Source organism: Lethenteron reissneri, chromosome 28 (genome assembly GCF_015708825.2).
Source record: "Lethenteron reissneri isolate LAM-NWPU_2019-01 chromosome 28, ASM1570882v1, whole genome shotgun sequence".
Lineage (NCBI taxonomy): Eukaryota > Metazoa > Chordata > Hyperoartia > Petromyzontiformes > Petromyzontidae > Lethenteron > Lethenteron reissneri.
The window spans coordinates 8,383,409-8,404,823 of NC_083806.1; the positions used below are offsets into that span (position 1 = coordinate 8,383,409).

General features: G+C 46.1%; 2 protein-coding genes across 3 annotated transcripts in view; one reads left to right on the forward strand and one right to left on the reverse strand.

Moving 5' to 3' along the window:
- Positions 1 to 10,797, forward strand: part of LOC133348906 (lysophospholipase D GDPD1-like) — a 28,500-nt gene extending 17,703 nt beyond the window's left edge. For both annotated transcript variants that reach the window (XM_061562015.1, XM_061562016.1), the window contains exons 3-10: positions 217 to 352; positions 1,506 to 1,551; positions 2,589 to 2,710; positions 2,974 to 3,063; positions 4,576 to 4,709; positions 6,855 to 6,920; positions 7,642 to 7,693; positions 8,464 to 10,797. In XM_061562015.1, coding sequence (XP_061417999.1) covers positions 217 to 352; positions 1,506 to 1,551; positions 2,589 to 2,710; positions 2,974 to 3,063; positions 4,576 to 4,709; positions 6,855 to 6,920; positions 7,642 to 7,693; positions 8,464 to 8,595 — 778 coding nt within the window. In that variant the 3' untranslated portion in view covers positions 8,596 to 10,797. The remainder of the gene's footprint in view (positions 1 to 216; positions 353 to 1,505; positions 1,552 to 2,588; positions 2,711 to 2,973; positions 3,064 to 4,575; positions 4,710 to 6,854; positions 6,921 to 7,641; positions 7,694 to 8,463) is intronic.
- A 2,719-nt stretch (positions 10,798 to 13,516) lies between these two features.
- Positions 13,517 to 17,597, reverse strand: LYRM9 (LYR motif containing 9). The gene is made up of 3 exons (XM_061562029.1): positions 17,280 to 17,597; positions 15,611 to 15,703; positions 13,517 to 14,818 (listed from the first exon to the last, which is right to left on the reverse strand). Exons 1-3 carry the CDS (start codon positions 17,406 to 17,408, stop codon positions 14,798 to 14,800), a joined length of 243 nt encoding a protein of 80 aa, XP_061418013.1. The 5' UTR covers positions 17,409 to 17,597; the 3' UTR covers positions 13,517 to 14,797.
- Positions 17,598 to 21,415: the final 3,818 nt, after the last annotated feature.

Consider the following 21,415-nt stretch of genomic DNA (forward strand, 5'->3'; position numbering starts at 1 on the left):
ACGACAAGAGTTGCCCTTGAAGGTCCCACCAACTGTGTCGCAAGTCAGACGGTGGTGGCGGCGGCGGTGATAATGATGGTGATGATTGTCACACCATAAGAGCTGTCCTCGTAGTGTGACGGTCGGGTGGGTGGGGAATGAGCGTCCGGCCACGCCACAGCCTGCGGTGTCTGACAGAAGGAAGGAAGCGACGTGTGGCGATGTCTTCTGTGTCAGCGCGAGGCAGGCCGGCACGCACATGCTCGAGCTCGACGTCCAAATCACCAAGGACGGAGTGATCGTGGTGGCGCACGATGACGACCTCCGGCGGTCCACGGGCAGATCGCAGCGCATCCGTGACCTCAACTTCGATGTAAGGTCAAGGGTCATTTGTGGGGGGTGGGGGGGGGGGTGGCAAAGGGAGGGAGGGGGGGGGAAAGGGGGAACAGTGGGGTGACACGAAGTCGTGTGCATTCATGCAGTTTGTTCTCTTCTTGGTTCTTTCGGTAAAGCCACGTAGAAGGGAAATAATAAAATAATAAAAAATAAAACGCTGTCTTTCCGACAGACCTGTTCTTCACCTAAGGACGGCTGCTTGCGTTGTGGCCGAAACGTCGTGAGAATTATTTTATTATGTTTTATTTTTATTATTTTATTACTTACCTTCTACGTGACTTTACCGAAAGAACCAAGAAGATGAATCCCTGCAGTCACGAAAGCTTTAAATCGAAATCAGTTTGTTCTCCTCTAACGCGGTAGTCGCGTTGCTGAAGAACACCGCGTTATGGGACATTTGCGTGACAATAAACAATATTCTAACATAGGCTAAAGCACAGTCCGCGATAGCACGTGAGATGCGTACGCAGGCTGAACAAAGACTGAGGCGAGTGGGTAGCATCTAGAAGCATCCAGCAGCATCCCGCCGCCTTGTGCGATGCTACGCCGAGGCAGCCGTATGACCGCTTATTCCGAGACGCGCGACGTAGCGCTGTTTTCTCAGTCGCGTTATATCCAATTCCCATCCGCGTTATAACAAAAATGTGTTCCCGAATACATTCATCGCGTTATATCCAATTCGCTTTATGAAAACCACACACGTTGTAGGCGAACGGACTGTGTCACACAAGTGCAGCCCTTTTTGTCAATCCACTGCTGGATGAGGGCCTCACCCACGCTACGCGGTTGTTTGACCGCGTGTTTCTTCACCAAGCTGATCGGTGAAGACGGCGGGCACCGATTTGGGAGTACCAGCTGTGCCGCGCACAGCAGTGGCCCGATAGCAGAGGCCTAAAGTAGCTGACGCACGGTGGGCACTCATCGAAGCACTAACCAGGCCCAAAACCTGCTTAGCTGTCCAGATGTGATGGGATTTGGCGAATTGCAAGCGATCTGGCGGTTAACATATCCATGTTATAGGCACAAGTTTTTTTGTAAGAGCAAAAGTATTTCATGACCCACTGTGCGTTGTGCCGTGGATGTTACGTGTATCGTAAAACACAAGTCTGCGTCTCTTTTTTTTCTTTCAGGAGCTGCCCATATACAAGGACAAACTCGAAATCACATTCGACCAAGGTGGACTGCGTTTACTTACTGCACAAACATTATTATTATTATTATTTGTCCTGCTGGGTCTCAATGCAATGGATTAACAATAACATTTAAAGTGATTTCCTGCTCAAACGAGCATTGATGCCGTGTTCATCGCCCGTTTACAACCCTGAGCCAGTGGTGGAGTTCCACATTCCTATGGCAGGGGCAAGTCTATCCCAGAGGACAAACCACTGTTGGCTTGCCCGCAAAGTAGTTTTTTATCGGACTCAGAGAGATGATGGGCTGCACCATCCACCTTATAGAGTGTGAATTTCTTAATCTTGCGATTGTGAGCTGCTCGCTGTAGCACTGAGCCATCTGACTGGATAAATACTCCCACGCGTAACGCCTCCTATATTTAAGCTCAGTAATTTTTCTATTCACCTGATGCAAAACTTGAAATATGAATTATTCAGCATGCCACGGACATTTGGGCTGTTTTTCAACATACTATGACCCAACCCACGACCTCCTGTATAGCAGGCGAGGTAGTCAACATCTCGCCACCGCGGCGCCCGCTGGAGTAAACAAGTAAACGCTCAAGTAAAGTGCACTTGTTAGAACTCGAATCGAGATAACGATGATCGTCGTGGCCAAGTCGTTGGTGCCACCGAACCTCGCCTTTACCACGTGCCACATGCCGCCGTGGCTGCCCTGTTATAGCCACGTGACCTCTGAGATCGGCCCTAACAGTGTCCCACCGTTTGTTCTTTGGTCTCCCCCCCCCCCCCCCCACACACACACTCTGGTTAATTGCAAATCCAGTAACAGGATGAATAAAAATGAAACATTCAACGTTTTGGGTTGCTCGCATAATTCAAGATCGGGGAGAGTCACAGACAGAATTTGTGTTTAGACTGGAGGAATCCGATTAGATATGAAGCTCTTTTTTCACATGTATCCAGTAGTTTTTGCGGTTCTTCACAGATGTCCAAATTCATTAACCGCGGACTGACGATGCTCAGGGCTCGAGTGCCGGTTCGGCTTGGTCACGCGTCTCTCTCCGGCGTCTCCCGCAGGCCACTACAACAAGGCGTCCAAGGACCGTAGAATCCCCACGCTGCGCGAGGTTTTTGAGAAGTTCTCCGATCTGGCCATCAACGTTGAGATCAAGGAGGACAACGATGAGACCATCAACAAGGTGTCGCCCCTCTCTGGATACGCACAGAACACTCTGGTGTCACCCACATCAGCTGACCGGACACTAACCCTACCCATAACTCTAACCACAGTAAACAACCAGACACGAGCCCTACCCATAATACTACCACACGAGACAACCAGACACTAGCTCTGCAGTCATCGGGGGGGGGGGGGGGTCAGAATTACGTGCCCACAACGGACCTCGTGCGTGGGGCCCCTCTGCGCCACTGAGGGCTTCGATGTCCGTGCTCCGGGCTGCAGGTGGCCGAGTTGGTGGAGGAGTTCGGGCGGGAGGACCGCACGGTGTGGGCGAGCGCCATCTGGGAGGTGATGCTCAAGTGCCGGGTCGCGGTAAGTTCTCGTCGGTGTCTCCGCTCCGTGCGTTCGTGCGGGGGGGCAGGTCTTCTCTAGCTGCCACTGTGTTCGCTGCTCCTGTGAACTTCACGCGCTGATCCCTACCACCCGTGTTGAGGAATCCGATACGCTACGAAGCTCTCTTTTTTTCCCCCCACAGATGGTCAGTAAGCCTACCAGACTTGTCTCGTTGTCCCAGCCATCATCCCACTGCGTTCGACCACGACCGTCGCGCAGGACTAAACGCTTCTCTTTCTGCTTTTTCCCCTGTCGCACATCGCTCGACTTTCAGATTCCCTTTCCGTCTTCTCTTTTCTTCTGCCCGAGTCGTTTAGAACAACAACATTAATTAGATCTGTTACAGCTTTGGTCGGGGGGAGAGATGTGGCAGTGGCAGAGGCGAGCAGCTCGCCATGAAAAAGTTTGCAAAGTTCAAATCGTGGTTGGAAATTGACTCAGCCAATCATCCCACCTGGGTTGATAAAATCAGTACCACTTCACGGGTAAGTTAACAGTAGTTGTCCTACGTATAGAAACTAAGTTAAACTATTTTGATTTTGCCAGGTAAGGCCCACTGAGCTATATAGCTGTTTTTTCGGAAGCGACCTGGCCACAAATGATAGCTCAACGAAGTGCCTCATCATGTGGAAATTTAGAACAGCAAAATTATCTAAACGCGTGATGTGGATTCTAAATGTGGAGGAAAAATCCGAAGGACCCCGACAAAAATCCCGGCGACCACAGGGAGAACACGCAAACTCAAAATTTACAGCAGGTGTCAGGGTCGAGATCAAACCCACAATCTCCAGACTTGCCACCCGCCACGGGCGAGCGAAAGTTCCACCACTGCCTCGGGGCTGAGATCACTTTTGGTTCGTATGCTTTCAATAGTGCTGCTTGTTGCTGGCCGCTTGACGCTTTGAGCCTGTGGTCCTGTGAGTGCTTTCCGCCCGTGCGCTTTCCGTTGAAAGCATCGACTTCGCGGGAGGAAAGCCGATGGATGGGGCAGCTTCCTGACAAAAAAATAAGAAATAGATGTATTTGGTGTGGATCAGATATGCTAATGTACCCGCCCTTTTGTTTTGGTTTATGTATCCAAGGTGTGAATTTATTTAGATAAATTTCGCCAATAGAGGGCTCCACGGCGATCTGTCTTCGTGTGTGTGACTGTGCGCGTGTCTGTGCGTGACTGTGCATGTGTCTGTGTATGGGGAGCGGTAGTGTAGCGTTTAGCGTGCTGGGCTACGAACCCGGCGATCCGAGTTCGATTCCCGTTCGCGGCCAAAATCAGTGACGATTATCTGAACCGGTCTTTGGCCTCCCCACGGTCGACTCAGCCTCAAATGAGTACTTAGTGTGTAAACATCAGCACTGGGGAGCCAAAGGTGGCTGTGGGCGCCTTTCGTCGTTCCAGCCTTCATAGGTGCCTGCCAACAGCACTTGCCCCAACAGTCTGTGAGGGCTACAAGCGGGATCTTTGTCTTTGTCTCTGTATGTGTGACATAACAGAACCCTCGGATGCCCACCATGTTCAGCACGGGTCGCATCTACTACCTGCTGCTGCTCTTCTACACGGGGCTGCTGCCCTTCATGCCCTTGCCCGAGTCGCTCTTTGAGATGATCATGCCCTCCATATGCTACAGGTGACGACCGTGCGGTAGCAGCTTGGCTTCGCCTGGGAAGCACAGCAAGACCATCAACGGTCTATAATAAAGAGGGGTTTTTGTTGTTGTTTTGGCTTAATTCTCGTAAGGTTTGCCACGTAAAACTGACACAGTCATAATAGAGGGTTTTTTAAAAATCCTTTATATTAAGTTCGCTTGCTTAGGACCGTGCAAATCTTTCGGTCGTTTTTTAACCCACTTCCCGTGATCCAATCGAGCTGACATTTTCCACACAGACTCGTTGTGCGTGACAATTAATGTTCGTGAACATTTTTTTCCAAAATGTTACACTTTTTAGGACAAAAATATTAGATTTAATTACCAATTGCTTAATGGTGCAATGCAATCATCTGACCCATAGGTGGCAGCCATCTCAAGCCAGAGGACGAGAGGACTCTAGCCGCCACGCATATAAAGAATTTATAGTGAAAAACTTTTTTTTACAGGTTATACTTATTGTTGGGTTAGATCGCGTAAATATATAAATGTGTCGTTAAACCCGCCACCACCCGACACAGCCAATTAGTTTGGTTTGTAACGCAAACAGAACGTGCCAATTCGTTTCTAGTACAGCACATCGGTGTGTTGGAGAGCAAATCCACAACATTTACAATCTGAGTACTTGGAATCGGATGTGTCAGATGGTGGCGGGTTTAACGACACATTTATATTTACGCAATCTAACCCAACAAAAAAACCCTATATCATGGATGATATTGGTCGCGAAAGCCGCTGCGTGTTAAACTGACAAAGCCAGCCTCAACCAGTATATACACAAATACTGTTTCTTGGAATTTCTCTCACTTGATACAGCTATCGTGCTGTGACGGTCCCACCTGAAGACGGACGCTTGTGTTGCCTCCGAAACGTCGTGATTTTTATTTTTTATTTTATTTTTATTTTATTTTTATTTTACTTTTATTAATTTTCATTTTTTACCTACGCGACTTTACCGAAAAAACCTAAGAATATGAATCCTTGCAGTCACGAAAGCTTGAAATCTAGAACCAGTTAGTAAGGTTTGTCACGTAAAACACAACGTGCCGATTAGTTACCAGTTCAGCACACCGGCGTGGTGGAGCGTAAGCCCACAACGTGCACGATCCGAGTGCTACGTGCCCGCGTGCACAATAACCTCGTTGCTATTGTGCACAAAAAAAACAATATTATGGATGATATTGGTCGCGAAAGCCACTGCGTGTTAAACTGAGCGTATTGTGCACACAACGCGATGCCGCCACGGTTGGTGTCACGCTGTGCGCAAGCTCGGCTTTCAGTCCAGAGCGAGCGTGGCCCCTTCGATGGCATCTTCCTTTGGCGGGCACGAAGTGACCCAACGTTGCCGAGCCCAACGTTCCACTTCGACCGGGAAAGAGCTGAGAAGTGCAAGTTATTTACTTTCTTCGACGGTTGCGCGGGGGCGAGGCGGTGAAATCTGCGGCAGTGAGGAATGTGGACCGTCCGGATTTCACGCGTGAAGAACCGGCTGCGCGTTTGTCAAAGCTGTTCGGTTCGCCGCTGTGCACGGGCCCACGAATCGTGAGTGACTGGCGTGCGAGCTGCACCCTTGCCCACTTCCGCTCCCTCCTTGGGCATTGGCACTGAGCAGTGAAGCCAGCGCACGGGCAGGGGAGCAGTGGGGGGGGTGGATTCAGGTTTTCAGCAAACGTGGCAGATCGCATGATGATGAAGCTGATTGTTGTAATCACCAGATGAAATATGGTGGCCTCAAACTGCACCTAGCCTGGCATAAGCGCCGTGGTGACGTCGCCACCGCTAAGTGGGGAACGGCGGTTGTGGTTGTTGTTGTGTTTGTTGTGACCTGCGGTGTTGGTGGTGGTGGTGGTTGAGATGAAACGGTCAGTCTGTTAGAACCATTCCTCAACATGGGTGGCAGAATCAACGAGTCACAGGTTGATCCCGCCACCCATGTTGGTAGTTGCGATAGGAGAGTGATGAAGAGGCAACGAACCGTCAGCGAGCGAGCGAGGGGTCTCAAGTGAATTAGTGCTGGATCAAAGATCAATATGGCTGCTCTGCGTTGAATTACATCAGTGTATATATTTCACCAAGCCGCCAAATTTGAATATTCCGCTCACCGAGCCTCCGTGTCGTGTCTGACAGGACCTACATTCCCGAGAAAGGTGATGGCATGCTCAGGTACAGGTGGCTCGTGGGGATCCTGGACAGGTAAGCCTCCCATCTCACCTGTCACCCTGGCCGAATCGACGCGGGGGTTTTAGGGGCTGCAGCCCAGGTGCTTCGGATGGTGAAGGGCTTCCCTCCCATAACATTCAAAGTCCTGCTTTACGTATCTAAATCAACTCAGGCTTCCCGTAAACCACGTGACTTCTGTGTGACCACCCCCTACTCTGATTCCCTTCCCTCTCCCACGCCCCCTGTGAACACAGACGCCACTGCATGCAGCTCACTCCTGCTTGCTCCTTCTTTCCTTCTTTCTCTCTCCATCTATTCCCTTTCCCCTCGTCATCACCCTCTCATCCCTGACATCTCGGCATGGTCGTTCCTTTTCTGCTTCCTTGCCTTCCTGCCCGGCGCTACCTATTTCCTGCTTCTCCTCGTCTTGAGACGTGTGCCCTCTAAAAGTGATACGGTGAATAGGGATGGGGTATGGGGAGAGAGATTTGTGGGTACGGGAATTATGGGGGTACCTAGGGAGGGAGGGATGGGCCAGGGAGAAGAGGTGACTCTTGAGGGAAGAGCAGAAACTCGACAGGGGCGGTGCTTTAAATGCCACCGTGCTATTGACAAATGTGTTGAGCTTTTTGTTTGTTATGAAATAGAAATGGCGTGTTTGGCATTGGGCCTGTGTCGCACTCTTCACTGCAGCACAGACGGCGCCGTACAGACGAGGCAGGTGACGCTGAGGTGTTTTTTGTGTTTGCTTTAGACTCATTATGAACAAGGCCCTCTTCAAGCACCTGACCGACCGTGGAATTCAGGTGAGCAAGGGCGCCTACAATGTACATATTTACCCCACATTGCAGAGTTCACAGTGTGTAAGCCTTCGACCCAACACGTGTTTGACAAAGGGGAACCAAAACATACTTACGGTTTTGTTTTGCCCCATGATCGACAGTCAAACCTGCCCCATGAGCAGTAGAGTCACGCCTGCCCCATGAGCAGTAAAGTCACACCTGCCCTCACGATCTCGGTAGAGTTAAACTTACAGCACCTTCAGGAGTCCTTGGGTGGCCGTGGATGGATCCCAACTAAGGGAAGCGTATGCTGAATGCCACGAGTGTTGCAAGCGATCTCACAAGTTTGTCTTTCGATTTAAAGCTTTCGTGACTGCAGGGATTCATATTCTTGGTTCTTTCGGTAAAGTCACGTAGAAGGGATATAATAAAATAATAAAAATTAAACTATTAAACCTGTGGTTTTCACACCTGATGATGATTGCTTGTGTTGCAATCGAAACGTCGTGAGAATTGTATTGTTTTATTTTTATTATTTCCCTTCTACGTGACTTTACCGAAAGAACCAAGAATACGTTTGTCTTTGTTGCTGCCTGATTTGTATACAATATCTGCCCAGCAGTGGTGTTCGTCTTTATAGTGCTGAGTGGACAGAGGCAGGAGGGTTTAAGACACTTGACTCTGCTTTCAACTGCCACGCTGCGTGGTAACCGCCACCCCTTGGCGGCGTGATATTTCGATCGTCATTAATGTCTTCGGCTCCCGCTCCGGTGCGTGCGTCTCTTCGCTCCTAGGTCTGCCTGTTTGTACTCAACAACGACCGCGACTACAGGCGTGCGTTCGAGCTGGGAGCTACCGGGGTGATGACCGATTACCCGCACAAGCTGGCCGCCTTCCTGCAGAGGACCACGCAAAACGCTCAGTAGAGACGGTGGCGGTGACGGCGAGGACGATGACCGCGACGATCATATGCACAGGGGCGTCATTTCTCACCGAGTATTTTCTGTGTCGCTGGTAGACCGAAGTAGGTGGTACGTGGCTAGCAGTAGTAGCGCAATAGTGGCGCAGTACCACAGCGGGGGATTTACTCGGTGTGATGTGTCGGGTCGGTGATCCAGACAGACCAGGGTGAAATTAAGCCATGATCGTAAGACATCGTTCCACAAATCCTCCGCAATTCTGTGCGTCTCCTCGCTTAAATGAGCGTTTGCAGCATTGGTCCACCCTTACTCAGCCACCGGTTTGGATCTTCCACATTCTTGTGATTGCTTTAAGGACGAACTAACCTCAGCCATAGGAATGTGGAATTTCCACCGCCGGGTCACTCTTGCGGTCTTTTATACGCGGAGACGCCAAAACAACGGAGTGTTTAATTATGTTATTTATGTTCGTATGTGTAGAACCACAGAGCGTTTAATGCATTTTGTACAAAAACTAATCATACTGTAATAGGCAATGACTCAAAAAGTAAAACAATTACATCTACTACAAAGATGTCACCATATGAACACCACAATGTGTGATTGTATTTTACGTTACAATGTGAAATTAGTGTGGGTGGGCGTACAATGTGCTGGGCCTTCATCTACCAGTGAACGTGTTCATCGCTCAACTTTTTGTTGTTGTTAATTCCCTCCCATCGTCTTATAGTTCTGATAACCGGTTAGAATTACATCAATCTATTGAGCGAGCAAACTAAACTTTCAGTGGTACTGTGGTCGTTTCTGGCTGCTTGGCATTTTTGGAGCGTTGGGGCATGAGCTCAGCAACTGTGATTTGATTAGATTTTTTTTTATTTCAAAGCAAATGTATTAACGTAGAGTTAGCTTGATCCATGCTGTGAAATGTTAAAAAGGAAAAAAAAGAACGTCTTCATATTTAATTTCGGATTCTTTTTTTTCATATGAGAAACGTTTCTCAAGTAAACCTTCATAAAGTAATGGGTTGCCAGCTTTAATGTTACTGCATTCGTTCGTCTCTCAGTCCGCTTGTCCTGGTGAGGGTCGCGGCGGCAGCGTGTTGAGTAGTGGCGGTCCACACCTCCCTTGCCCTGGCGACAGACTCCAGCACTACTACACTACACTATACACTACTATACACTATACACTACTATACACTACACTATACACTACTATACACTACACTATACACTACACTATACACTACACTACTACACTACACTATACACTACTATACACTATACACTACAGCAGCGTGTTGAGTAGTGGTGGTCCACATCTCCCTTGACCTGACGACAAACTCCAGCACTACTACACTACACTATACACTACACTATACACTACACTATACACTACACTATACACTACTATACACTATACACTACAGCAGCGTGTTGAGCAGTGGTGGTCCACATCTCCTTGACCTGGCGACAAACTCCAGCACTACTACACTACACTATACACTACACTATACACTACACTACTACACTACACTATACACTACTATACACTACTATACACTACAGCAGCGTGTTGAGTCGTGGCGGTCCACACCTCCCTTGCCCTGGCGACATACTCCAGCACTACTGCACTACTATACACTATTATACACTACACTACTATACACAGACTCCAACTCTTCCTGGGGAACCCCCAGGCGTTCCAGGCCAGCTGCATGGCAAAGTCCCGCCAGCATGTTCGAGGCCGGCCCCTTGGGGGGGTCTTCGCCCAGTTTCTGTACAAAAATTCAGAATCACTTATCGGTAACATTAAACTGGAGTACATCTTACGTTGTTGACCCAAAACAATGAGACACAAACAACAAATTGAACAACGCATTTATGACGTACACCAAAACTCTTGCCCATCGCCGAGGGTTACGTTCTTGAACATGGCTGCAATCGGCAACCCAAACATAACAACACCATGTGAGACTAGGCTCTAAGGAAAGCTGTCTCGGGTGTGGACCAATCAATTTCAAGGACAGTGCATACATTATCAGAGTTGTGTTTTTTGTTTGCATTCTGCCCGCAGGTATTGTGGTCAATGCAAACATGACTCCTTGTAAAAAAAAGTGTCAGTTTTGTTGCCAGATAAAAGGGTAAAAAACCAATTATTATTTTTCTTAGTGTAAAATATATGATATGAAAAATGTTACGTAATGTACAATACTGTACACAGAAACAGAAACCTGAAAATAAAGATAAGGTTAACGACAAGTACAGTAAATATAATGCAGTTAAGAAAAATACTTTTACTTACTATGAATGATGATGACGGTCGTGTATGTATTCTTCCGTTGTGGCATCATCGGCAGCAGAGTGCAGTGAAGAGTACAGCAGCAAGGTTGATTCTTTGCGAGGCACACAGGAATCTCGCGGTCAACCGCGAATGGTCAAATTCGCGATGGGAGAACCCGCGTTGGGCGAAGTTTGGGTGTACGTCTTGCAAGTTGTGACTGAGCGAGACACTGATGTATGAAGTCGAATGATATTCTCGAAGGGCAAAAAAACAAACTGATATTGGGTAAAAATTAACCCGTAAAAACAAAGTTTTTCACTATAAATCCTTTATATGCGTGGCATCGGTTTTATTTTATTATTCATTTCTGTTTTTCTTGAGTAAGAGTTTCATTTTTATCACATTGGTATTTTAATTTAAATATGAAAAAAAATTACTAAAAAGTGTAAAATTTTGGAAAAAAATTTTCACGAACATTAATTGTCACGCACAACGAGTCTGTGTGCAAAATGTCAGCTCGATTGGATCACGGGAAGTGGGTTAAAAAACGACCGAAAGATTTGCACGGCAGTAAGCGCGCAAGCAAGCAAGCAAGTGAACTTAATATAAAGGATTTAAAAATAGAGTCGAGTCGAGTGTTATACCTCTGCGTAGGCGTTTGTGGTTGTGCTGTGCTGTAAATCTGTTCGGTTGTTGTTTTTTGGGGTTTGTACCGCCTGCTGTTCTGGATGAATCACGTGCTCGTAGTACGCTTGAATTCACTTGCCAAAGAAGCTCGCAATTTGTCACACCAAGTGCCTGAACAATGAGCTGTCCAACGCTGAAGTGGGTTGCAGAGTCTGTGGCTGCAGCTTGAAGAGTGAGTATAATCAAACGTTTAGCTTTAAAGGATGTTGAATTCACATAGATTCACATTTCAAATTGAGCTTTCTCCCCAAATGTAGGAGAGCGAATGTTTATAACCTTGGCCTAGTTGCAGATGTTGAATGGTAATTATATTGCTAATAACTATTTTATTTTTGAAGAGTGTGACGCTAAAGCCGATAGAAAACAAGTAAAACCTGTGAAACATGCTACCAGGTATTGCTTTTTTATGTTGACCGAGGTCCCAACGTTGATATGGAGTGCTTTTGCCAATAAAATCTGACAGTCCATACACATTTATTTAACAAACATGACTGTGATGATGATAGCCAGAAGATGAAAACCGGTCCAGTTTGCTAGCTTCAACAATTGTTGCCAGTCTGATGGACTATTTGGGTGACACAGAATTGGATTTTGTTCTTATACGTTTTTATTTATGTTTTTACCAATCATTATATTGTGTACCAAGTGTGGTGATGCACACCTGTAACCCAACGCTTTGAAGGCATGGGGTTAGTGGGTCACATGGAGATTTGCGGAAATTTCAAATCCTCTGGTTTGCAAGGTGGTTAGGTGGATGTCAAAACATGGTGGATTCTTGAATTCATCTGTGTGGAGCTTTGTGAACTTGACCTTGTATTATTCATGTGCGCATGTTCTGTGTGTAGTCTTGCTTCTTTTAATAATCCAAACTTCCCTTTACAGATAATTCATTGATTGTTGATTTTATCATTCAAAACAAACTATATTTTAAACAAAAGTGTGCAAAGCATGTATGTATTGATCATGTTCATAACTAAAGTTTCTCAATGAGAATGTACTGGAATTGTTTTTTTTTGTCTCTTAACTGGGGTAGCAGTTGTGCGGTGGTTAGCACACTGCGCTATGAGCTCGAATTCTCGGGCCACGGCTATCAGCCCTGGGCATCCGCTCCACTTCACGAACCCACACTGATACACACGCATGGTCAAGTTTGGTCAAACAAACCTGTAACGAACACGGCGTGCTGAGCCCTTCCTCCAGCAGTGTACTGCCAAAGGAACTCTATTGTATAATATAATCTACATTCAAACCATTTTGAATGCAAAGCATCAGCATTCAGAAATCTGCACGCTGTGCTTAGTAAACATGTCAACAGCCATTATTTATGCGGGTGATACCAAAGCCAAGGGGAGGAGGAAGCATGCCCGAGAAGACGTCAACCGTGGGGATCGAGTGATTAAATCAGTTTGTGTGGATTGTTATATCGCACGACCACGAGAGATGGAGACCGGTTGGGAAGGGGCTTCATCCAGCAGTGGATTGACCATCACTGACGATATCCAAGTCAGGAATGTTTAAAAGTTTAATGACGTGTGAACACTCGATCGTGATAGATCGTAAGTGGGATGCCTTCGTTCAGCAGTAGATAGATAATGGCAGATGTATCATCAGTCTGACTTGCTGGAGAAGGCAGATATTGTCCGAAAGGTAATCATCTACTGGACATGTGAAGAAGAGCTTCATAGCTCATCGGATTCCTTCGCTATAAATACATATTCTGATTCTGGGGTGACAGCAAAAGTGTTTTATGCTTGTGGTGACTGATTATGATTCTTATTCTGATTCGTCCAGTTACTGCACGCGTGCCCCACTCATCGCAACCTTTTGACATTGGTGTCACTACAGACTGTGGGGAGTGGGAGTGCAACGGTTAGTGCAGTGCTACGAACCTGGCGACCCGGGTTTGATTCCCACTCACGGTCAACGCCAGAGGCGATTTTCTGCATCGGTCCTGGGCCTCCCCTAGGTCGACATTGCCTCAAATGAGTACCTTGTGCGATATATTAACATTGCCACTGGGGATTCAAAGGCGGCCGGGCATGGTGCTGGTCAACCACCCCCTCGTGTGTCGTGCTGGCCTTTAATAGGTTCTCGTTAATAGCACTTGCAACAACAGTCTGTACGGGGTAATCTTTGTCTCTAGTCTACATACTGGAGTCACTGCAAGACCACATTGCTTGTTCTGAAGACTTATCTTCTTCATCATCATCGCACTGTAGGCTTACAACAATTTAAGGCGATGTCAGTGGAGATTTTTCCTGGGTTGATAAACGTTTTGAGGGCCACCTGTAAGAACTGAGGTGTAGCCTCTTTCATACATAGTGCTGATCCTGGTTCTCACGAACTGCATCAGGTGACAATACAGATTCGCTTGCTACACGTGCACAGCTCTTGAATCCTATACAATCGTAGATTTTGGCTTTTCGCTCGGCTTCCCAGCGTAGAGTTCTGGCTGGTGCCATAATTTGGCGAAGTCACAATTCCATTGATAAACCTTAATGCAAAGCATTCCCAGCATAAACATGATAGAAATTATAATAAAACACCAGTACGTGGTTTTAAATGTACATATTGTATTTATACACAAAACCTCATGTGCAGAAAATACATTTACACAAACTCTTGTTTTGCATTTTTTGCACGAAGCATTTGTGAAGAGGAATTACAGCATTGTTGAGTATACGTAGGAGAATTTAAAGCCATGCGCATTTGTTATAATAATGACGTATCACGATGTGTGTGTTTATGGGCAGTTCCACGAATCAGGAAACCTCACGGTCACCATTTAAAAATCCAAATAATTCACGTGGGCAGTCATTGAAGGTAATTATCTATTGCGTCAGAACATATGGTTGATTTTTGGAAAAAGTCAATGGTCTGACACACATGTGAACCATCCACATCCCAGTGTGGATGAAAAAAAATCAGTTCTGTCCCAGTACGTCTGACACCGTGGTAGTTTATGAAAATTTCTCCCTCATCAGGAAAGGTGGACAAATTGTTTAAGTGAATTACAGCACAGTCCTTGATGGCTGACATACTATGCCAGAATGAAAAGCCCACTTCGCCACTATAATAGTAATAATTACCCACATCTGTAAATTCTAAAAGAATAAAATAGGAAGCGTCTCCAGCATTCATCCGAAATCGTGGTACACGTTCTTCCCCGAGGACTTCATATGGGAGGCCATGTCGCCACCATCGCAACCGCATCCTCTGCTTCCCGCCTTCGTGCGTCTCTTCATTCGTGTTTCACTTTGTACTGTAAGACAAACGCCGCCGACGTCACAAGCTGCCCCAGAAGTAGCAACGTCTCAGTGCACAGGAACTGCACATGGTCACCAACCAGAGGTGCACGCTAACATCCACGGATCTACGTCTTTTTTTTCAAGCATGCTCGAGTAACCACTCTCAACCACAAGGTTGCTGGTAGTTTGCACTGAAGAGAAACGCAAAGGGGTTGGCCAACCGGCTCTTTTAAGGACTGTTTCGTGACATTAATTATTGAGACTGTCTTGTATTCACGTGCATTGCGGGGGAAAGGGGGGGTGCAATTAATTCAGTAACCACTTGGGTTCACCGTAGGGCCGGATCAAGTTTCTTGTAGACACTTGGCACTTCTGTTTCACCGCCCTTGAGTGATAACTCCCTACAGTTGCTACTGCTTCCCCATGTTACTACCGCCGCTGTCAGTCGCTGGTTTCACGCGTACTTCGTCCAGCCGCTGGACAGATGTCGTTACTGATACATTCATTATTAAAATTTTATATAATGGAGGGTTTTTTTTCATACAAACAAAAAAAATCTACGGTAATTTTTTTTCGTAGGCCCTTTACTTTTTTTGGTTTGAATAATAAGGTCCTGGTTCACCGTTGCTGGGAATCAAACTCATGTGGCCTGGTTCATTCAGCGCAGTAAGCTAACCACTGCGCCACCACTCATGAATACAACATTTAAACAAAGGTTTACAACTGCAGCCGCTGTCTGAAAGTCAGGCACTTGGGGGGAGGGGGGGCGGAGGATACACAGGCACCGAGGGGGAAGACGCGGGCACCTTGTCGAGCAGCCAGTGTGCGTCCTGCAGAGCACGAGCGATGATCTGCTGCACCCGCTCTGGGTCCACCTCATCCGCATGGCTCCTGAAGCCCTGGTGCAAGAGACGGTCTTTCATGACGGGACAGCAAAACTATTACGGGAGAGATTAACATTATAGGACAGCGTTCCATGAGCCAAGGGGGCCCATATAAACATTGCAGATTTAAACACGCGTGTGACCTTGTATTTTGTGTACGTATCACTTGACATCTTGGATAACCCCTTGCAAGTTAATATCCAGGTAAACTTTTTTTAAACATAAAGTGGAGTAACCAGAGCAAGAAACAGCAATTGTTTCTTGCTGTGGTTGTCCCACCTGATGACGGGCACTTGTGTTGCGCCCGCAACGTCGTGATTTTATTTATTTTATTTTATACCTATGTGACTTTACCGAAAGAACCAAAGAGTATGGATCCCTGCAGTTACGAAAACTTAAAATCTAGATAAAGTGGAGTATCTAAACGGGGGGGGGGGGGGTGTAAGTGTCACACAATCCATGAGCCCTCACTGAAGAGGGGATGCACTTTGTCCTCTCTGTCCCACACTTCAAGGAGCAAAGCTGGGCGCCCCCATTTCTCTACGTTCCCCAATATCCCTTGAACATTGGGGAAGGCGGCAAGGGCTGAGGGATACGGACTGTTAGGGCACCACTACGGTGGGATGTTAACTAACCTTGCCCAGTATGCAGGAGGTCGTGGGTTCGATCCAGACCCTGACGCCTGTTATATTTTAGAAGTTTGCGGTGTCTCTCCGTGGTCGCGTACATTTTTATCCGGGTCCTCCGGTTTTCCCCACCACGTTAAGAATCAACATCACGCGTTCATAGTATTTGGCTGCTATAAATGTCCACATAAGCCACTTCATTGAGATATCATTTGTGGCCCAGGTCGCTTATGAAAAAGAGCTATATAGCTCAGTGGGCATCTCTTGGTAAAATACTAAATAGTTTTTTAGCTTTCCTTTTTAATGCATTTTTGCTCACTTTCAGCCCTCGTTCCATTTATTGTGTTAACGTCCTTGTTTCTGATCCATATGTCATAGCAGGTAGCATATACTTAATTATATCACTTAATTAGCTGAACATTCGACTGTTTTACAGCTCTTGTTTTTAATCCATGTCATAACAGGTCACATTGATTTAATTATATCACTTAATTAGCTGTACATTCGACTGTTTCACAGCTCTTGTTTTGAATCCATATGTCATAACAGGTCACATTGATTTAATTATATCACTTAATTAGCTGTACATTCAACTGTTTTACAGCTCTTGATTTTAATCCATATGTCATAACAGGTCACATTGACTTACTTATATCACTTAATTAGCTGTACATTCGACTGTTTTACAGCTCTTGTTTTGAATCCATATGTCATAACAGGTCACATCGATTTCATTATATCACTTAATTAGCTGTACATTCGACTGTTTTACAGCTCTTGTTTTGAATCCATATGTCATAGCAGGTCACATTGACGTAATTATATCACTTAAGTAGCTGTACATTCGACTGTTTTACAGCTCTTGCGCCTAAAACAAATCGTGCCCCTTGCCAGGCGATGAACGCCCGTTTCGGCAGTAGTTCTGCGACATCAACTTCCAGACGAAACAAACGAGCGAGGCGGACCTGCCGCACGGCGTGTTGGTAATGCTCCCGGGCGCCTCCTGCCGGTAGCTGCCTGCAGCAGCGCATAAGGTAGCGGTAGAGATGCACGGGAGAGCGAACCAGCTCGCCTCCTGCCAGCCGAGGCGGCATCGGGAGCAGAGGAGCTTGCGACCCGGGGTCGGGTTCCCGGGGTCTCGTGGCCCAGGCGACGTGGCCGGGCGAGGTGAATCGGAGGGCGGCGAGTCGCGCTAGGCAAGACCGTAGGCTTCTTGAAGGGCGCGAGTAAGGCCGACGGAGGGTGAACGCGGGCTGGAGGCGGTTGACGTCGGTGCGTGGTGACGTCACGACGTGATGACGCAACGACGTAAGGGGGGGGGGGGGTGGGGAGGTGCCAATTCGAGAGACGTCGTGTTTTATAAACTGCAGCGGGAATCCGATGAGCTGGAAAGCTCTTGGTCTTGGTTCTTTCGGTAAAGTCACGTAGAAGATAAATAATAAAATAAAAATTTTAACATAATAAAATTGTATTTTATTATTCAAGTCACGTAGAAGGGAAATAATAAAAATAAAACATACATTTGTATTTTATTGTTAAAGTCACGTAGAAGGGAAATAATAAAATAATGAAATAAAACTTGATAAAATAATACAAATATAACATAATTAAATACTATTTTTTATTATGTTTTATTTTTATTATTTTATTATAAATCATAATTAAATACAATTTTATTATGTTTTATTTTTATTATTTTATTATTCCCTTCTACGTGACTTTACCGAAAGAACCAAGAAAATGAATCCCTGCAGTCACGAAAGCTTTAAATCGAAATGTAAAGCTCTTGTTCAGAGATGTCCAGTGAGGGGCACGGGGGTCAAAACTTTACAACGACAAACAATGCAAAGACACGATAGGAGTGCAAATTAAATGAGTGGTAAACAAATCACTTTAAAAATATACAAATAAAATTATAACATTAAAAAAAAATACCAGATAAAGCCCACTGAGCAATTAGCGTCGGGACAACAGCGATAAAATTGCAAAGAAGACGCCAAATTGGAAACTCTATAGGGGACATTATTGTAATAAAGCACACGTGGTTATTCAATATGTGGGCCACGTGAGGCGCTGTTGCAGGTAGCGGGCACATTGCGCGGAGCGGTGGTGCAGCGGTTAGCGCACTGCGCTACGAACCCGGCGAACCACAGTTCGATTCGCGCTGACGGTCAACGCCAGTGACGACTACCTGCACCGTTCCGGGGCCTCTCCGAAGGTCGACTCAGCCTCAAATGAGTTCATGGTGTGTTGTGCAAAAATATAAACCCCATTACTGCTGGGAAGACAAAGGCGGCCGGGCTTGGTACTGGCCACCACCCCCCCCCCAGCAGCTTCTAAAAGGCTACATGTCCTTAATACAGTTTTTTTTGGGTGAGATCGCGTAAATATATGAATATGTCGTTAAACCTGCCACCACAGCCATTTAATAAGGTTAGTCACGTAAACAGAACGTGCCAATTCGTCGCTAGTACACCACACCGGTGTGTTGGAGATCCAAGCCGCAACATTTACAATCTGAGTCCGACGTTTCGCCAGCAATTACAACCAGCTTCATCAGGCTATGCACCATATAGTTGACCCACTTGTGGTTTGCGCTCCTGAAACTGAGGAGGAACAGCACAAATCTCTCTCCCGAAGCTCTGTCGTAGTATTCTTAGGTTTTTTTCGGTAAAGTCACGTAGGTAAAACATGAAAATTAATAAAAGTAAAATAAATAAAAATCACGACGTTTCGGAGGCAACACAAGCTTCCGTCTTCAGGTGGAACCGTCACAGCCACGACAGCTGCATCAAGTAAATGAGAGATTGCAGGAGCTACCACTCCGTATATATAATGGTTGGAGAGGGGGGAAGGGCCAAGTACAGCACACTTTTGATTCATATGGTAAGGTGAGGCTTAAGAGGGTGAGCCTTTGTTATGGAGAAGTCGTAGTGGTCGACAGACTTCGCATTTATCTTCAGAACACATCGTGCGCAAAGAGTAAGGGGCCGTCCATAAATGACGTCACGCGATTTTGGACGATTTTTGACCCCCCCCCCCTCGTCACACGGCGTCACAAAAAGTCAGACCCCCCCCCTCAAATATGACGTCACAAAGCTCTGCCCCCCCCCCCCCCAAATTAAACATGCTTCAAATCGCTTTAAACTATTGTCATTGTAGTGCGTATTTAATGTGCCGCTGCACTCTGATGTAGGAGAAAACATTTTTCAAAAAGTTTCTTTAATTAAGTAGAACGTGTTGTCTATATTTATTTAAAGTTGCGCATTTTATGTGACGTCACATTTCTCAACCCCCCCCCCCCTCGTCACAAATGTCTGACCCCCCCCTAGGTGCGTGACGTCATTTATGGACGGCCCCTAAAACAAACGCAGTGGACACGACTCTCACCCACCAGCCCACCACCCTCCCTTCGCAGTTGGAGTGAGAGGCAGCGTGCGTGCCTTCTGACGTCACAACGCAACTCGGCGTGTGACGTCATCGCAGATTGATGCCCTCGTGAACGGCGAGGCCGCATTGCGGACTTTCAGGATCATCATCTTACACCATTGGAACCTCATTTGCCAGTAAAAAAAAATATGATAATTGTTTTTTTACCCTTTTATCTGGCAACAAAACTGACACCTCTTTTACGAGGAGTCATGTTTGCATAGACCACAATACCTGCAGTCATAATGCAAACAATAAACATAACTCTGATAATGTGCACTGTCCTTGAAGTTGATTGGTCCACACCCGAGACAGCTTTCCTTAGAGCCTAGTCTCACATGGGTTGGACCAGATGACGCCAAAAGGCGCACAACTCAAAGACAATGCACCATCAGAGTATGAGAGCTCGGGGTAAGCATTTACACCATTGGTACCTCATTTGCCAGTAAAAAAAAACATGATAATTGTTTTTTTACCCTTTTATCTGGCAACAATACTGACACCTTTTTTACGAGGAGTCATGTTTGCATAGACCACAATACCTGCAGTGATAATGCAAACAAAAACATAACTTTGATAATGTATGCACTGTCCTTGAAGTTGATTGGTCCACACCCGAGACAGGAAAGCTGTCTCGCAGGAGGAATCCGATGAGCTATGAAGCGCTTTTCTTTTCCACAGATGTCCTTGTTTGGGGCAGGTCAGAACGTTACAACAACACGCAGTGGAAAAAAACACGGCACGATTGCAAAGTGTATTGGGAAGGTAAAACAATCACTTAAAATATATACAGATAAAACTAGACTATTTTTTTTGTATCTTACCAGGTAAAGCCCACTGAGCGATTAGCAGTTTACCCAGCACTAATTCAAGCAAATCCTGACTATACTCTTAGGTTTTTTCGGTAAAGTCACGTAGGTAAAAATAATAATAAATGAAAATAAATCAATTAAATCACGACGTTTCGGAGGCAATATTTTTATTTTTACCAACGTGACTTAAAAAAACCTATGAGTATGAATCCTTGTAGTCACGAAAGCTTCAAATCTAGAACAAAGCCTGACTGCTGACGAGGCACTGAGTGTCGAAACTAGTCCATGCAGAGTGTTTTTGCTTGTCTTGAATCAATTATGCACGGAAATTATGCACTCCCAGAAGGACGGCCGTCAAGCTGATGGGATGTGTAATAATTTACATTAATTGTGCTGTGTATATTCTCCACTACGACCAGAATGGTTACTGTGTACGTTGAACTTTTTTCGCACCGTACCGTGCTAATCGGATGTGCGGGGGAAAGACAAAAAACTAAACACAAAACGCAGTTCTAAAGAAATTAGTTTTCAATTGAGATCATTTAGAGTTCAATTCAAATGAGTTTTTAATTATGGTGCCAAGTGTTTTGTGTCGCAATGCAAATGTGTTTTTTCTTGCTATATTATGTGCATTAGACAGTCCCTCCAGAAAAACGCGATTATGCGATCGCAAGATTCCACGCAAAATCAGCCAAAGTCCGCATATTTATGCGGGGGGCGCGTTTTTTCAAATACGCCGCACTTTCGCCGCATAAATTGCAGATTTCCGCGCGCAAAATACGCGGGCTTGCATGATTTCATAATCCCCGCATTTTCGTTGCAAAAAGTCACATATATCTTGGCAGAAAGTTGAAAAATGT

Bases quoted from the DNA above. Each gene is read 5' to 3' on its own strand.
- LYRM9 (XM_061562029.1), bottom strand. From the start codon at position 17,408: ATGCCGCCTCGGCTGGCAGGAGGCGAGCTGGTTCGCTCTCCCGTGCAT. The intron at 15,704-17,279 runs GTCCGCCTCGCT...CTCTTGCACCAG, and splicing joins ACCAACACGCCGTGCGGCAG to GGCTTCAGGAGCCATGCGGA. The intron at 14,819-15,610 runs GTGCCCGCGTCT...TTTGTCTTACAG, and splicing joins CACACTGGCTGCTCGACAAG to TACAAAGTGAAACACGAATG.